Source organism: Oratosquilla oratoria, chromosome 2 (genome assembly GCF_046742065.1).
Source record: "Oratosquilla oratoria isolate Oo_2021 chromosome 2, ASM4674206v1, whole genome shotgun sequence".
Lineage (NCBI taxonomy): Eukaryota > Metazoa > Arthropoda > Malacostraca > Stomatopoda > Squillidae > Oratosquilla > Oratosquilla oratoria.
Window position 1 is genome coordinate 55,354,691 of NC_134778.1, and position 19,687 is coordinate 55,374,377.

Genomic DNA, 19,687 nt, shown 5'->3' on the forward strand with positions numbered 1-19,687 from the left:
TCGTCAAAAGTCTTTTATGTGTCACCTACGGTTTTGCTAGTATACATGTGTCAGGTGACAAGGAATTCGTGGCCAACACTCCTAGATCTTTCTCTTTTCTTCTTCTTCTTCAACTGATTCATTTCCTACTGAGTAATTTACTGATAGTCTCTTTGAGGTATTACCCATTTCTGTTACTTCGCATTTTTGGCATTAATATTCACTTTCTACGATTGATGCCATGCATATATATTGTCTAGATTTTCTTAACACAATATCCTTTCTTCATTATCTTTTATTCTCTTAATGACCTTTGCATCGTCTGCAAACATAATAGCATGGCTCAAACTTTCCATCGCGACATTCACGTAAGAACACTACAGGTAATAGAAAAGCCCTTGTACTCCGCTTGTCACGGTTTTCATATACCTGTCTTTCAGGAAGCCTTTTATAGTCCAAAGAGCTTACCTATGAGTCCTGCAATATGCTTATTTTCCACAAAAGTCTAATGTGACGTGCCTTGTTAAATGCTTTCTCCAAATTCAGGTATACACACCCCATTCAACCTTCTTTCTCCTACAGGAAATAAAATACTCTCGAACAAAAACTTAGCTGGACTGATTTACATGATCATCCTGTCCTAAAACCGTTATAATGTCCCCTTACAGATATTCAACTTATCTTCTTTAGGATTTCTTCAAAACAATTCGATATATCATGCTGGTCAATTACACTGGTTTGTAATTCAGTTATTTCCTTTTATTTCCTCCTTTATGAATTGGTACTGCATTAAGTTATTTTCTAGGTCGGTGGTCCTGTGCATGCCTGTGTGCATGTGTCTGTAATTTACCATGGTCTTGGATCACGTGTTGGACTCGTGATCGACAGCTATTACCCTCTTTGATGAGAGCTCATATGTGGGTAATGCTGTGACCTTATACAAATACACACAATTACCCGCCCACGAGAGTTGGAGTGACGGCTCGCAACACAGGGATACTGAAAATGTTTCAGTATTGAAATAATACTGAAATAATTTCGAACTCGGACCTCTGGAGTACCGGTTGCGAACGCTACCACTGCGCCGTCGAACCGTGTGTGCAGGTTCGTGATTCAGCACGATCGTGAACTACGAGTTAGGCTTGTGATCGACAGCTGTTTTCCTCCCGAATGAGAACTCAAGAGCTTATATATGGCCCGATCTATGACCTTAGACACATATTCCTACACACTCCTCGTGACGCTGTGGTTAGAATTCTCGCCTGCCATTACGGTCCGGGGCTGAAATAATTTCAGTATCGCTTCGCTGCGGGGTGTAACTCCAACTCTCGTGGACGGGGAGTTGGGTTTGTGTGTGTGCGTGTAAGATCGGTCATACGAACTCCGAGCTCTCGTTCGGGAAGTTAATAACTGTCGATCACGAGTCCAACACGTGATCCAAGACCATGATAAATCACACAAATATATATATATATATATATATATATATATATATATATTACACAACTCCTTGCCCACCAGAGTTGGAGTGCCGGCTAGCAGTGCAGTGGTATTTGTTTTCGGCTTTTCGCCCATAATGGGACTCGAGCTTGGGTTGCTGAATAACTATGTTCCTGTCTTCACTTATTAAGTTTGATATAGTCCTACATATTCTAGAATATTTCACACATGGACGCAACTATACGGGAAACTGTATATTAAACATTTAGAATTTTTTTTCTTTTTTCTATTTGTCCTTATGATATTCCTTCATTCCATACGTTAAAATCTGTTGATTTTTCCCCCACGGGATTTGCCGTTCTATAAAGGCAGCATTCGTGTCACATACTTTTCTTCTCTCACTGTGGACACTCCCAGCTCATGTAATTGTCTTCCTTATATGTTTGGACAGCCACACTAGGGTAATTTTAGTTGATTTCCTTTGAATCTTATGTTCTACATGTTTCTTTTTGTGTAGAGACCATACCACTACTGTGCACTGCAATTTGGGGTGGATAAAGTTATATTTTTCCGTCATGTCTTCTTCATTTAAATGAAATGTCACATAGTTTGTCAGTACCCGTGTGCCTCTTTCTTATTGCATTGTGGTCTTCTAGCATCCTTCACCACGTCATCCATTATCTATTACCAACTCCCAAATCCATTTCCTCCTTTGGTTTATTGTTTCAGTTCCCACCCATGACGCTCTATTTTTAGTTTTGCCCGTTTTCATTTCAATTTCGTCGTGTAATCGCGGAATTGCTTAGGTCTAAGCAGTCCACAATCCTATTAAGCTTTTACTGCTTTCATGTGCAAATTTGTATTTACCTGATTATAGTATACATGGCAGGAACTATAATTTTGAAGTCTCTCTACACTCCCAGTTTTGCATGAATGTGCTCGTGCACATTGGAGCGGGACTTACAGGATCACGTGCGATGTGCCAAACGAGAATGCGCATGCGTAAGAGCAACGTCACAAGTAAACATTAGAGCTGACAGGTAGGTGTGGAATTATAGCAGTCTTCCAAATCTTAAAATTTCTTCCTTTTTCCCTCCTTAAAGGTTGCATTAGGCATTGAAGTAGGTGTGTGAACTTCTCGTTAGAATATAAATAATATTTGTTTGCTGTAGGATGTATTGCAAGGTTGATAAAAGGGGAATATGTGAGTACCGGGAAACAAAGGACCGAGTCAAATCTGCCATCCACTGCCAGGTCGGAGTACACGAAGGAAAACCGCGGTATTTAAATGGTGAGCTGCCACCCTGTGACGTGTTGCGAGAAACCGAGTAAAATATAGAATTAATTTGGTTATTTTTGTCTGCACTATATAGGCTGGGTAAACGTACAGGACAACCCAGGTCGTTATTTTCTTAATCTATTGTGTTTTTCCGAACATATTTGGACAAATAATGGGGATATTTACGTTATCGAGAGTAACCATCGCATCTATCCTGGTGGACAGTATCGCTCCACGAAGGTGGTAAGGGAGATATTTAGAAGGGTAGAGGAACAGGGGGGCAGTGGAAGTGAAAAGTGATTAAAATTCTTTTCTTTTTTGGAGAGGATATTGTTCTTCAGTCATAAAAGAATGCTTCATGAGTGGTTCATAGACATAGGTTGTCACTAGTCTTTAATTTAAACTATTGACTGCATAAAACTGATGCAGTTATTATTATGTTTTGGGAAATATTTTGCTGTGTTGGGCACTGGAGGGATGGGTGTTTTCAGATGAGACCTCTAGGATTCTTGTGCCCATATGAACAAATATCCTAGACTGGAATTTGTTCAAATATTAATTAGGGTTGAGCTATTTATACCTGTTAATTCTACTATAGTCTGTGAGCTCCAAGAAGTGTGGCATATGTGATTTACAGTTATCCATTTTGCCAAATCAACCTTTTTATTTTGTATATAGTAAAGGAAGCTTTATAGTACAATGAAATTCACTTTTTATGATTATAACAATAATTACTCACTCCATCCCACCTGTCTCATCTGTGATATTTTGGCTTAGCAACATGGGGAAAAACCACTGCCACATGTTTGAGCCAAGAAAAGGAGGAGAGAAGGGTGGTGAATGGGAGTGGAATATATGGGGATGAAATGGGTGGGAGTGGATTTACAAAGGATTACAAAGGCGGAGCATGCCGACAGGATCATCAACCTGGCTCAGCTGTATCACTAAGAAGTAGTGACAATCCTTTTATGTTGGTGGAACCAAGATGTAATCATCAAATGGGATTTAGTGCCTTCAGGACATCTTCCCCAAGGTTCTACTTCCCAGAGAGATAAAGGAAAATAATAATGTTGATATGTTCAAGAAGAAATTGAAAACATACCCATTTAGTGATTGTTACACTTAGGGCATGCAAATTAGTGAGTTTTATAAAGTGTAATAAATTACCAGAATGATGATATAAGGTGTGACTCCCAGTGTGTCGGAAAGACTGAGCAGGAGTCGAGAGTAAACACAAAAGTAAAAAGTAAGTATTGTTATATTCCTAAAAAGTGATGTGATACTCATTGTACTATACAACTTCCTTTATTATAAGTTTCAAATAGCACATAGATGAGAAATAAAAGAGAGAGAGAGAGAGAGAGGTATGTACAGTACTACCTCTCATTAACAGACTAAAAGGGGGGTAACAGTGTCCGTTGATGTGAAGAATCCATTGATTGGGGGTGGTTTTTGGGTGGCATAGTGATTGCACAGCACTGAACAACACCACCGCAAACACAGCTAATTAACGTCTGTTAATGAGAGGTAGTACTGCACTAAGGTTGATTTGGCAGAATGTCTTGTAGTAAATTACGACATTTGCCACATCCTGAATGGACTCCTTGGAGCGCAAAGACTAGCAAAAGTTGATGTTTAACAATGTTTTGCATGCCATCAAGATCTTAAGAGTAGAGAATATAATAACTTACTATTGTTTGGAAGTAATAAATTTTTCAGTTATGTTACTATTGTTGTCTTAAATTTGTCATCATTTTGATTGACATTTGATCAAACAGGTGGCATGTCATGTTGTGGGGGTTCCTTGTTATTGAAGCCCATTTTGTGTTAAGAAATTTAATCTAAGAATACATTTGCTTGTGTAAATAGTTATGGGCTCCTTGATTTAGAATTTGGAATATAAATATGTGTATTTACCTAATAATAGTGTACAGGAAAGGAGCAATGCTTACAATGCTCTCCTAGTGTCCAATTTATCATACATAGTGTAAGTGTGTATTTACCCAATTGTAGTGTACAGGAAAGGGGTAATACCGGTACTTGTTGGGTCCAGTCTCCTGTTTTTATTTTATTTTTATTTTTATTCTTTTATATCACACCTGGCCTCAAATTTATGTACAGTTCAAACTGATTTCCAAATATCATATTTAGATTTGAACTTGTCTTGTTTGAGCTTGGGTTATATCCCTTCCTAAGCTGTTCCAAGTGTTTGTGTATCCATATGGAAAACTGTATTTCTTCCCATCCTTTTGACATATGGCCGATGTTTAATCAGGAGATCTCTGTCAGTACAATCTATCCCCTTCAGTGACCTGATTACTGTACTCATATCCCCACTTTCTCTTGGATCTTTCAAAGTTGGTAGACCCAGTGCTTTTAGTCTTTCCTCATATGGTTTATCTATGTATATATGTATATAGAAGTGTAATTACCTAATTGTATTTACTTGATTATAGTATACAGAAAAAGAGCAATGATTGTGGGGTCCTTTCTCCCACTCTCCAATTGATTATACCCAGCTTCAACTTCATGTATGGTTCCAACTTGGTCTATATCCTTATTTTCCAATTATCATAGATTTGAATTCGTGTGTAGTTCCAGCTTGGACTATATCTCCTAAGCTATTCCAAGTATTTATGCATCATGGCCACCTCTGCTAGCCCCATTGAGTGGACAAGGAGCCACACCCAGTGTTTTATAGATTTATTAAAGCAGCATCCCTGCCTGAGCAACATCAAGAACAAGAATACAAAATGAGGAAGATAAGGAGTACAAGCCTTGATGATATGAGGAAAAAGTTGTCACTTATTCTGAACCATGACATTAAGAATGCAAGTTTTTAGGTGTGGCTGTGCTGTTCTCCACTGCTACTTCCCCCCCCCAAAAAAAAAAAATACTACTACTGATATTACTGTTCATTTGTGGTACTTATAGGGTTCAAAATATCAGAACAATAGGAGCTATCCAATGATATAGATAAGAATTGCATCTGTGAGACTGGCAAACAACTTTATACATTATTTATTGATTTTTTTTCTTAACCTCTTCAATATGAGTCAGATATTTGCACGCATATCAGGTTGCCTGATGTACGATGATGCATTACAAAATATAAAGTTACTGCTGTTATACCCATTCTCTTTCACCCAGAATAAATATGTCACGGAAAATGTGATCAAGCCTGTTCACAGGTTATGGGGATACTCAACTACTACAAAGTAAATATAATCAGGAAGCTGACACTGGCATCCTTATCCACTTGCAGCTCATGACACATATATAGGTGTCGTTGTATTCAAGAGGTTAATAAGAATATGCCTGTACAAAAGATTGTAGCCACCTGCAGACAATAGATTTAGGTGCTTTCCCTACTTCCAGCACTGGCAACACATTTGTAAGATTTTTTTTTTTTTTTTTAAGGTGCAATTGTGCCATTCTCCACAGCACTCCCTGCTAAAAAAAAAAAAAACATTAAATTTTAGAAAATCGCTACTGATGTTACTATTAATTTGCAGTACTTATGGGGTTCAAAATACCAAGGTTGATGGGAATTATCCAATGATATAAGAATTGCATGTATGAGACTAGTATTATTACCTCATTCCCACTTAGTGTGGACACAGCTCAGCATTCAATACTGTATGAGGCACAGTGTGGACTCGGCTTTAATCAAGGACTAAGGTTTCTTTGAATTTTTTTCATCTGACTCGATTCCCAAAGTTTGTTAAGATCTCTCTGCAGCGACTTACAGTCTATTTTAGTGCTCACTTTTCTCAACAACTTTGTGTTATCAACAAAGAAGTTGATGTAACTGTCCACACCCTCGTCCATGTCACTCACATAAATAGCAAACATTATTGGAGCCAGTACCAATCCCTGTGGAACTCCACTAATCACCTCTTCCCAAGTAGAACCATTATCTATGAGCACTACTCTCATTTTTCTTCCATCAAAGAAATCCTCCATCCATTCCAGTAGTTTACCTTGTATTCCTCCTATGGTTTTCAGTTTTCCTAATAGTTTTCCATGTGGCATTTTATCAAAAGATTTTTGTAGATCTAGGAAAACACAATCAGGCCATCTGTACCTTTCCTGTATTATATCTAATAGTCTTGAGTAAAAACAGATCAGCTTTGTGGCACATGCTCTTCCCCATCTGAATCCAAACTGTCTCAGGTTTAGTATGTTGTTCTCCAGATGTATTGTCCATCTATTTTTGATAACTTTTTTACAAATTTTTGTTACAGTACTTGTAAGAGAAACCGGTCTGTAATTTGTTGGGTCTTCCTTGTTTCCTCCTATATATATTGGTATTATGTTGACCTTTTTCCAGTCTTCTGGTATTTTTCCTTCCTTAAGCAAACATCTTGTATATTTTGCCCACCAGTTCTTCTTTTCACTCCTTTAGTATCCAGTTTGCAATTCCATCCAGGCCATGTGATTTTCTGACATCAAGGCATGTTATTTGGTTCTTTATTTTAGCTCCAGTGTTGCTATTATTTCCCCCATAAAGGGGGAATCACTTCTTGCCTTTCATCCCAGTGAAAACTGATTTGAAATGTTTGCTCATGGCCTCAGCCATTTCTATATCTTTTGTGTATTCCATGTTCCCTTCGCATAGTTTCTCTATTTCTTGCTTGTTTTTCAATTTGCCATTCACATATCTATAGAATAGTTTTAGTTGATCCTTAAATTTTTTTACTGTCTTTTTCATAGTTTCTTTTTTCTTCCCTGCATATTTTTACATATTCCTTTCATTGCTATAGATTTGCCACTAAGATTTTTCTCTTTTTTTCCGTCTTTTCCAAGCTTTATTTATATATTTAATTATTATTATTATTATTTTTATTTATTTATATATATATATATGTAATATATTTTTTGCTTCACTACACCTGTTAAACCAGCACTTAACATATTTCTTTTCTTGCTTTTGCCTTGGTACATATTTATCCACTCCTTCATTATAGATTTCCATCAAAATCTTCCATTTTTCTTCCACTCGTGTCTTCATTGTAGAATTTTTCCCAACTTGCTACTTGAAAAAAAATGTTTTAATCACTTCAATACGGTGACGCCTACGTAGGCATCATGAGGTGCAAGTAGGTATGCGATGATGCCGACGTCGGCATCTTGATTATATATATTGTAGTCGTACCTACGTAACCTCCATTCTCTTTAAACTGGCTTCATCATATTTTCTATGGTTATCAAAGTTCACAGGTGAAAGAGAACGAACAATTGAGCACTGACTTTATTTTTTATAATGCGATTATTATGATGCAACATCGCATGTTGGGCAGCTAATACTGCCAGACGTGCGATGTGCCCCGGAGTGAAGAGGTTAAGTTTCACAAAGTCCATTTACTATATACAATTCTCTCTTTTCTATATTTTTCATTTCTCTCCTTATATATTTCCTCCTTTAGTTCTAGCTCAAGTAGTATGTGGTCACTCTTCCCAATTGATGTCTTGTATTCAATTTTATCTACAATTTCAGGTTCTGGTGTAAAGAATAAATCAAGTCTTGACAGTTCTTCATTATTTCTATATCTGGTGTTTTCCTTTACCCATTGTGTCATTGTATATTCCATAGTCATATCAAGTAATACATATCCCCATAATTCCTCTCCACCTTTCACTGTCATCTCCCAACAGATTTCTTTGCAGTTAAAATCTCCCTTAAGTACCACATTTCCTTCATTTTTCAGTACTCCATTTAATGAAATCCTTGTTTCTTTTAACATTTAAAAGTAATCACCAAGAACCTATTTTTGGGGGGCACAATGAATGTGGGAAAAGCTTGTAGGTACCCATCATTGGTCCAGGCCTTCCTTGAAGAATCTCTTTAGTGATTTGTGTGTGAATATATTTTTGTGTGAATGTATTGTATGGTACAGTTGGTAAGTTGTATATGTTTGAGTAGTAAGCTGTTGATGTGGCTTGTTATGTTTAGTTTGTATGTGTATGTGTGTGTGATGTAATGAAATAGGTGAGTAGGGTTGAGGACTCATAGAACCATGTACCTATCTTCTTTATATATCCTAATGGGGGATTCTGGCTTCCAAATGCAGGTCATTGGGGATGGTTTTGGTGAATCCTGTGATTGTTCTCAATGCTTCATTTTTTACAGTCTGTAAAATATATGACAGTTTTGGTGATTATTGGGAATCAAACTGTGGAATCGTAGTCAAGAGTGGTTCTTATGAAATTTTTGTCCAATTATAGAAAATCATTGTTGATAAATAAAATATCACTGTTAAGAAAAATGGAAATGAAAGGAAGCCCATGAATACTTATGACTCGTATTAGAGTGGTGATCATGAGGTCTTCATCATGAAGCCATGTAATATGTTTGGAAAACATAGCTTAGTCTGAACAGTATTTATTTTTGTGTTCTCCTAAGTTTCACTATAGATTTTTAATTATTCTTTCATGTGTCAGTCCACCTTGGCGAATCTTTCCACATTTGGGTCTATGTTTTCAAAGATAATTAGAGCTTTGTGGAGCACGGAAGAAGCTTCTGCCATTTCCTTTGTTGTGAACTTTTTCACAGGCACTTCTTCTTCTACATCTGTGTGCTTCCAACCTAATTAGTTCTTTATCGGAAAGCTATTTTTCTTTGCAATTTAACAGACTCTTTGGAAGTTTCATTATTCTGTCTCTAAATTAACAAGGTCCTTCATTTTCTTAATATCAACAAATGAATTGACATACCATATAAAACACTTCATCCATATACTGTTCATCCACACCTCAGCTGTTTCTTACCATGATGCAGCAATATTGTTGATGGCCTAAAGAATACAGTACTGTAGCTTTCCTAGGTCATGGAGGTCACCCCTCTATTGTAGAAATGACTTGAACAAATGTTAGTCACAGGTAGTAAGCCATGAACCCCTGCAATCGCACCTTGATCCATGGGTTATATAGATACTGTAACATTGAGTGGTAGATAAATAACCTTAAAATCAGGATGGTCACCCACGTGAGATGGATGCCCAGGTGCATTGTCCAAGAGTAGCAAGATCTTGAATTGAATAATCCTCTCAACTTAATAATAATCAGTTTTTAAACAGTACCTTGGGCATCCCTGCTCTAGGGTTTGACTGAATGGTAGTGTACTAGCATTGTGTGCATGTTGGTGTTCTTGAAAGCTCCTAGGTTTACCAAGTAGCAGGTCATAAAAAGTTTGAGCTTAAAGTGTTTTTAATACTTCTCAAAATCAATAATAGCTAGATAAATTACACAAAAACTTTTGTTTTATACTTATTGCAATTTGAAATCACTGATCCTATCCCCAAAACATCGTCTGCTTCAGCCATTTATCCAAAACATGCAGCACCATCTACTCTGCAGTGATGTCATCAGTTGTGTTCATTTTTCATGCATTGTCATTGTGTTTGATAAATGGTGATCGCGTCGAGTGCCACAGGCTGTTTATTATCAAATATAGGAATCATAAAAATTAACAAAGAACTGCTGAGGAAGATACACAATTGGGATAAAAAGAATAGAAAAGAGGGGGAGAATTATAATATATTGATAACATAGATCTCAGAGAGAAAGACATAAGAAAGCTTACAAGAACTGCCCAGCAACAACGATGCTACTCATGTACCTAACTTGTGTAAAGAATTATTAATTTTATCTTGTAGTAACCTGTTTACAGGCACACTTGGGCCAGAATTAAAAAAATATGTTGTAGACATCATTGTTTACAAAGTGTGAGGCATCTAGGATATATAGTGTGAACATACTACGGGATGTAGGAGCACACTATAAAAGCATTGAATGCATCATGCATACTATCCCTACTTTTTTGAGTGCCCTAAGACAGCATTGCAAAACTAACGTGCACACAGGTAACCACCAGTGATGCACCAATATGAAAACTTCTTCAGAGAGATATTTTGGTTCAAATCAATAGCCCATAACTATGGCTTCTATCCATACATCAGAATGGGCATCAATTCGCTAGAATCAGTACAGAGAAGAATGACCAAAATGATACATGGACTCAGATATTTGCCTTACGAAGAGAGGCTTAGGCACCTTAACTTACACTCTGGAAAGACACAGAGTGCGGGGTGATCTAATAGAGGTGTTCAAGTGGATCAAAGGCTTTAACAAGGGTGATGCAAACAAGGTCATCATATTAAAACAACAGGGCTGGACTCGCAGTAATGGTTATAAACTGGACAAATTTAGATTTAAGAAGGAAATAGGTAAGAATTGGTTTACTAATAGGGTGGTCAACAAATGGAATAAACTTAGTAACCATGTAGTAAGCGCTGAAACTATCAGTTGTTTTAAGAAACGATTAGACAACTTTATGGATGGGGATGACAGGTGGTGATGGATACAGAGCTGCCTAGTGTAGGCTTTATGGTCTCTTGCAGTCTCCTTCATTCTTATGTTATGTTCTTATATTTAGGCATTTGAGAATACACTGGGGTCTTGAAATTTAGTAGGGTTAGGATGGTTTTTGAGGCTGCAAAATGTGATTTGTCAAAACGTGAATCACCTCCATCTTTGCATACAAACTGTCTGCAAAGATGGAGGTGATTTGTGTTTCAATGTCTTGAAAATGCCATAACTGTGTTGAATTTCGAGACTCCAGTGCTCTCAAAGGTCAGTGAAAAACTATCAATATTGCTGACTGTCATCTGTTTTACTTCAGAACACTTGGGTTGGCACATAACTCTAGATAGACAACATTGGAGATGATGATATATGCTGTTAGAATGAATGAAGATTAACAGATGATGAATATTTTTGTCAAGAAGTCCCTTAGCTAATACTTTTGAGATATTTGTTTTTAACACAATTCTCGTGAAACAAATAACATTAAAAAAGATAATGCAAAGTTGTACCTGAGATTGGTGGTTACCTTTTAAAACCGGTAACATGCCCACTAAACAACAAAGTCCATAAAGGCTACAAAACCATGCATTATTTTTACTTCCTCATTGTTGTAGGTGTGCATAGACATTCTTTTTCAGTGCCCAGTTTTATCCACATTGAATATCTTTTCAGGTAGCCTTTTTCACAGATTATTTGTGCTGGATGTTAATGAATATGTTGGTTATCTCTATGTTGGTGCTTTGCTTACTATTTCCCCTTTTAAACCATCCTGTGTTTGCTTAAAAATCACCACTGTAGTTCTCACCTGCACACTCATGCAAAGTCTAAAAGGCTTCTAGCCTTCGCCTGAATGCCTATAAGAATTAAGGCTGAGTTGATTATATGTGAAACTAACAGGATAAGGAGGAGATGTCTGGAAGCTACAGTTATTCAAGGGTCAAATACTGTAGAACAGAATAAGGGAATGTTCATGATTGCATCTACAATGATTAATTTAATTCTCATAGTGAGAAAGGTTTTGGAAGAACATCTGTGAATTGCTGTGGTCATGTGACCTTCTTGGACTTTTCACAATCAGTCAAAACTTTGTCCTCAAAAGATGTTTACTTAGCCTATTAATTTTTGTGATAATTACTTTTCTAATGAAAGGATACGTGGTCCTCATTTTAAGGGATTTTGATATCAGGTATTTTGGATTTAAAGGACTACACATTCAATAAGTCGACTGCATGATCTATCAATATACCAAAAGGCCTCTTTGCCCATATGAGGGAGATAGCCGGTCAGCTTTCACTTGCCTTTCACCAACTCACACCTATTGAGTACCCATTTATTTTACCTTTTATCTTGGCTCCTTGAGGAGGAAGGGCCCCTCATCCACTACATGATATAATAATTTTTAAGTTTTACTGAATGGAGAGCTTGCAGCCCCACAGGGGTTGGCAGTGGCCCTTGGGCCCTCCCGCAGATCTTTTCATGAAGAACTTTAGATCATTGTGTTGTATTCATGTGGGACTGTTTCAGTGCCACCTACTGAAAGAAGTAAAAGGATGGGAGCAGTTACCTTTTGTCAGCTCTCCATGTGTAAGAAATGCAGTTGAAATTTATAGAAATCTTGGACCTAGTCCAGAGACTGAATGTTAGCCCCTCAGGGCTGCACCTTTTAATGGAGGTGAGGGGTGGGTTGAGCAAACATGACATCATGAAGATGGCTGTTCATCAATATGATGAAATATGGCAACCCCACAGAATTCATGCACAAATGTTGTTGATTGTGTAATGTAGGGTTTAATACAAAGCTAATGAATCACTGAAGTTCAGATGCATGGAACTAAAGAACCTATTGTATTTATCACCATCTTGTAGTAGTAGGAGGAAGGGAGGAGTCACTGGTTGTTGGCTCCCTCTATATGAAAAAGTGAAGGAAATGTAGTAGAAGTCAATAATGATATTCAGTATACTCAACTTGTAGGTGGCACCACTTGTTAGCAGCCCACAAAGATGATATCACAGCTCAATTGTTCCAAGATCAAATTACTTCAGATAAATAAAGCAGGTCCTCCATATAGGGTATTGACTGTAAATTCTATGCAGTCATTACTTTTGGAATTTTAGTGGCACCTCAGTAGACGAGAGGCACAAAGTTTTCTTTTATTATTAGAAACTGATCTTCACTTTTAGAAGATTGCTGATCATTTGTAACTCTAAGCCCTCCTTTCTGATATCCTCCTATCTCTCCTTTACCACCTTTATAATTCTGCCTCTTCAGTGTGTTTCTCCAAGGATAGAAACATTGGTTATTGGCAATGAAATACAAATACAGGGCAGATAGAAAAGAACTTGTACAACAAAATATCCATTGACATTGCCTAAGATGAAATTTGCAGTCCATTTTTATTCTGTTGATGGCACTTGTCTTTTCATGTTAATCTGACTCATGGCAGCTGCTATAGGTGGAAAAGCTACACCTAGCACATTACAGACAGCAATTCACAGTATCAAATGCCATATTAGGTATTTAGAGATCATTAATTAGATAATTGAAAAAATATTTATTTATTTCCGAGGTTCTTTTTTTCCAATCGCCTCAAAATTTTGGGGGTAACTCTTATTTTCCAGGGCTCTCATCCCACTTTCAGGGGCAATTTACATAGAAATTAATATGACATTCGCTGTCATTAGTGGGGTGCAGACATAGGGATTTTGTAGCGCAATGATTGTATGCATAGTAAAGCATAATATGGCACTATTTTCTAGTAGCATTCACATAGTTTATGAATGCCATAATACAATAGATTTATAGGCCCTTCACAATTTATTCACTAGGGCAATTATCCATTTTGCCATTGCCCTCATACTTGAATTTTGAGCTCATTTTTGGAGCTCTTTTCGAACTTTCTGGGGTGAATTTGTCCACCACCCTTGTGTATTTTTCCCCTGGATTAGATATATATCTACTCCTCTAACCCTTTAAATAAATGAACCACCATAGAGGTCATGTAATTAACACCCTTTCTTAATATAATTTTAGAGTAAGACTTATGAATACTGTATTTCAACTCAACATTCTGAACCTTTTGCATGCCCATAACCAACCTACCCATGCATCATCCTCATATTTACTTAGTTGTGGCTGCAGTATTGAGGTTATACGTGGATCTTCTTGGTATGCCATATATGTATAATTCTACCTGAACTCCTCTGTGCTCAGGGTGTGAGCAATGCTGGTAAAATGTCCTTTTCATTGTATGCCTTCTTTAGAAGTTGAAGTTCATAATGTCCTTTTTAACCATTTTGTATTACAGATTGGATTTATAGTCTCATATTTTATCTGCAGATGGCTTGTCATATACTTTATGAATATCTTGCCTTGAATGCATTTGTATATTGTGATCATGTTGTGCCTTTCCCTTCTTCCTCCAGTGATGGTGACCCCAGTGTCTCCAGTCTCTGCATGTGACAAACCCTGTATGCTCAAGCCATCTGATGGGTACAACATGCTGCCTGAGAGGTGGACAACCTTATATCCCTACAAGATTAAGATTTAGTAGAAGAAAGTTCAAGTGTGAAATCTTGAACATGCTTAAACCAAGATGATAGTTGAAATTACAATACAAAAATGCATGAAAAAAATAGATTAAAAAACTTAATATGTAATTTGTGAGCAGGAATGAATAAGTTGTAGATTAAAAAAAATATTATCCATAAGTAATATCAGGTAGTGGAGGAAATCTCCTTGGAAAAGAATTAAAAGTGAAAAATTGGAATTTGCAAGAGCTATGGAGAGTAAATTTGTTCTACCAGGCTAACTGTAGAAAAAGAAAATGCTCAAGTTCTGCATGAGCATCAAACTACTCACACTTAAAGGCAAGAGCAACAGGCATGTTTTCATTTTCTTCATATTTGATTATCGAAAATAAATATAGGCAGTAGATTTTCTTTCAGATATATGTTGAATGTGATGGGTAATTCTACATAACAAATCTTTTTTAACCCTGAGTATACGATGATGCTGTCGTAGGTGTCATTTGGTGGAAGTGGGTATATAAGGATGCTGGCAACGGTGTCCTGATTATATTTATTTGTAGTTGTAGCTGAGTGACTCCTGTTTTCTATGAACAGGCTTGATTGCATTTTCTGTGGTTGTCAACATTCAAGGTGAAAAGAGCTGAAACTATATTTATAATGTGCATGTTGTACTGCATCATTGAATCATCAGTGAGGCACACGAGCACATCAGGTGTGCGAGTATTCGACTCATATTGAAGTGGTTGATAGCATTTTCAATTTGTATGATCTTACTTTCTTCTTGAAGTCTAGCAATAACATCTTTATATACAGTGAGACCTCTCATTAACGAACGTTAATTAGCTGTGTTTGCGGTGTTTTTGCTGTGTTTTGGAGTGGTTTTTGGGTGGCATAGTGATTGCACGCACTAAACAACAGCACCAAGAACACCGAAAACACAGCGAAAACACCGCAAACACAGCTTATTAACATCTGTTAATGAGAGATCTCACTGTACAACCATTCTTGATGCTGACATTCAGTTATGTATGTCTATAAGAAAATCTGCTGCCTACATAAACTCTCAGTATTCCAAGTGATGTAGCTGTTAATAACCAATGCAGAGGGCATTGTAGAAAGCTTTGTAAAGGATGACTTAGCAATCAAGAAAGTGTGCACGAAAAGAATGATAGAAGAACTTAAAGGAAGTATCAGTGACCTGAATCTGAATTTGGAAAAAGCCCTGGATTGGGAAAACTCACAAATACATTAAATGCTATAATATGAGATCAATACAGTATTCTGAGGTGTAATGAAAGCTCATAATCTTTCTACTATCCAGCAAAATCAATGGAAGTATTTCAACCTTAATGGAAACCATCTTGATCAATCAAACCATTGCTCCTGGTCTCTCTTGCAGAAGAACTGTGACCTTCAGGTAACTGGCAAGAGCCACAGGGTGGGACCAGAAGTCACACATGGAAGATATATTGTGTAGTTGTCTTGGGATTTTTTGTGTGGGATAGTGTAGTAATTACCTAGTTGTATTTTACGGGACGAGCTATGCTTGTAGTGACCCGTTTTCGTATCTCTCCACATCCAGTTTGTTCTGTGTCCTCTGTGTGCTGGTTGCATCTTGGACAATTTGAATCTGTGGCCAGGCCTATTCTGTGTTGGTGCTGTTTTAACCACTTTGGTACAATGATGTCTACATAGGCGTCATGAGGCACAAGTGGGTACATGAGGATGCTGGCATTGGCATCTTGATTATATATATTTTTTGTAGTTGTTCATGAGTTACCCCTGGATTCTGTAAACTGGTTTGATCACATTTTCTGTGTTTATTATTACTCAGAGTAAAAGAGAATGCGTAATGCAGCAGTGACTGTATTATATAATGCAAGTAGTGTGATGCAAATTACATATGGCAGCCAATGCTGCGTGCGAGAATTTGAGTCGTATTGATGTGGTTAATGCTTGATGGTGTCATGAGCACAGGCATGCCAATGTGGTTCTTATAAGGTGTGGGAGAGTTTTTTTTTTTTTTATGTGTGATCTATGTTTGGGGGTTGTTGGTGCAGTATGGAGTTTGATGGTCTGCCCTGAAGTGGTTGATTAGTGATCCAAGTGTATATACATTTTTGTTTGGATGTTTTGTATGGAATAGGTGGTAGGCTGTTATAGGTGCTTGACAAGTTTGCTGCTGCTGCTTTTTTTTTTTTTTTTTTTTTTTTTTTACTTCTTCTTCTTATGAAAGGTAGTGTGAAGGGTGTTCGGTGTTTATGGTTCTGGGATAGCATTGTGCTTCTGTCATTTTCAAGTAGTGTTCTGTGGCGAGGATTTTGGTTTCTGTGTGCAGGTGTCCAATTGGGGTGGCTTTAGTGCATCCTATTATTACTCTGTGCTGTATTCTATAAAGTTTAAACATTTTTTGTGTTCATGCTGACTATTGGGACCCATGCAATGGAGGTTTAGTTGAGACTGGTTCTTATGATTTAGAGTTTCTGTTGTCCAGAATTGGTACTTGTAATGGCTTTGAATAGATTATTTTTTTTTTGCTGTCAGGTTTGTTATGTGGGCTGAAATTCACACGAGTATCAGATGTGGGGCCTAGAATTTTAGGGTTCTTTTCTGATGGAAGGATTTGGCGATTTAAGTTTACTATAGGATTTTTTTTTTTTTTTTTTTTTTTTTTTAATTCATGTGAATAACATCACTGTTGACTTCTGGGGTGAAGCTTCCATTCTGTAATTTTTGAGCCATTGTTCCAGTGTGTTCTTTACAACCAAAATAGCAGCCACCTCCAATACCCATGACCTGCATCAGGCTATGTCCCCTTCATGAACAAGTGCACTCGTACCATTTCAGGAGGAAGTTCTCAGTATGGGACTTAACTACTATGTAATGTCTAAACTAGTGGTTCCCAAAGTGGGCAATATCACCCCATGGGAGTAGTGAAAAGCTCAGAGGGTGGGAGTGGTGAGTAGAAAGAGGGTGGTAAGGGGATGGCAGGGTGGAAATGGGAGTAATCTTTATGTTTTTACAAAAGCTGAATGACAAAATCAGCCACAAATACTAAGGGTAAGCTAAAAAAAAGAAACATATACTGTACCTTTCTGCCTCCCTTACATTCCAAGTCTCTGCTCTATACTATGATGTAGGCACAATCACCCCTTCATGTGGTTTTCTCTTAATGTCCATCCCCAGATACCTATATCTCATGATGCTTTTCACTCCCCCAAGAAATTTGCTTGCTTCCGTCACTAAAGATTACATTCACCCCCACTCCTCCATTTCTTGCTACATGTGACCCTAAGTGTTTAAAATTATTCATTTTCTAGCCTCTCTCTCCTGTAAGACCCATGTAACTGCCGCCCTCACCCCTTGCACATCTCATCAATTTACCTTTACCTACATTAACTTTTAACTTCCTACTGCATATCTTCCCAGATTTCATCACTGCCTCAAACTATCCTCTGACCCAGCCATAAGCACAATTTCAGCAAATAACAACTGGCTCACCTCCTCTTCCACTCTAACCATCTCCAATCCCCTGCCCATTATCCTCACATTTACCTCCTGTACCACCCCATCCGTGTACACATTAAGCAACCATGGTGACCTAACACAATTCTGGTGCAGCCCTATCTTCATCTGACACCACTCACTCTCAACATTCCCAAGACTAACAGAAGGTATACTACTTATGTAAAAGCTTTTGACTGACCTTAATAGTTTTCCCTCTATCCCATATATCTGCAACACCTCCCATAATGCCTTCCTGTTGACCTTGCCGTATGTCTTTCCAAATACACTAACGAACTGAACCCTCTAAAACTGCTTTTTGTAAAATGGAACTATATAAGCACTCCTCCAGTCCTCAGGCATATTTCCCTCCCTTAGACACACATTAAACAACCTTACTAGCCAATCCATTATAATTGTATCTCCATTAGTCGCACTCTGCATGACATCAATCCAACCTCCCTTACCACCTTTCATCACAAACTTTCAATATTAATAAAAAAAGATGAAAGAATCATCAAACAAATTGTCAAAAAAGAATGTAAAATCTGTAGACCCCAATTGCCAAGCGAGTCCTGTCATTACAAAACTAAGAAAACTAGTCAGTTACTATTAAGGTGTAACTCCCAGTAGGGAGACACCTTAATTTTTTCTCATGTTATGTATGGGTTTGATTGATTTGGTTTTATGTCATGAACTCCCCCGTCAGGAGGCTAGGATGGTGCCCCATACAGAGGACTTTGTAGTGTGGAATTTGATGAACCAAGCTCTTGGTTCAACTAAGCCAGTGGCAGGGTTTGAACTGCCATCCCTTCAACCTTCACCACAAGTAACTGTGCCCTAACCCACTTGCCCAGTGAGCTACCATGTGTATTTAACTATACAAAAGAGAACTGTGCAACCCTCCTCTACCTGTATAGACATGACAGTAATGAAATTAGTTACATGCTTGAGCTGTCACTGTTATGCAGGAATCCCAAGAAGTCCCATGAGACATTGCAAAAGAGGACATTGAAGAGAACACTGAAATACTAGCTATCCTTACTTAGAGCTTTACTCATCAAGGAATTAAACCCTACAATTGATATTCAGACCCAAGAACTGTAAATGCTAGAGTATAAGGCAGTCCACAACCAATGAGGGTATGACCTTTCCTAGTCTGAATAACTGGAGCCTCTTGTAATTGACTTGCTTTCTCTAGCTGAGCAAAACTGTGACCTCCCCCATCTGAATAAAATTGCTACTGATTTTGATGGCCACCTCTTCTGTTAGATACTATGGTCTTCAACCAGTTATCCATTCCTGCCTTAAATTCCGTAAGGTAAAGTTGGTAGCAGAAATCTCTTGAGAGCCAAAAAAAATAAAATTGGGGAAACTCAGCAGTGCTGCCATATAAGGGCAGAAATGGTCACTTATGGTGAAGTTATTGCCAGGCTTCAGGAAGATGGGAGATCATAAAAAAAAAAAAAACTCGGAAGCTTCCTAATGTAGAATTAGCCATCACATTCAACAATGTATGTCATATATGAATGATTATTATTTTTTACTCTGTATTTTTGTTTTACTAAAATTTAAGAGAGAATATCTTAA

General features: G+C 37.5%; 1 protein-coding gene across 5 annotated transcripts in view; it reads left to right on the top strand.

The window, feature by feature from the left end:
• Nucleotides 1-2,390: 2,390 nt before the first annotated feature.
• Nucleotides 2,391-19,687, top strand: part of LOC143038853 (integrator complex subunit 12-like) — a 43,078-nt gene continuing 25,781 nt past the window's right edge. Inside the window, exons 1-2 of one of the 5 annotated variants that reach the window (XM_076208508.1) lie at nt 2,442-2,459; nt 14,489-14,932. Coding sequence is in view for 3 of the 5 variants with exons in the window: in XM_076208480.1 (XP_076064595.1) it covers nt 14,491-14,576 (86 nt within the window). In the remaining 2 variants the exon portion in view is untranslated. Of the gene's footprint in view, nt 2,460-14,488; nt 14,933-15,575; nt 16,011-19,687 lie in introns of those variants that run through there. The other 4 variants (XM_076208480.1, XM_076208514.1, XM_076208498.1 and 1 more) reach the window with 4 other exon arrangements.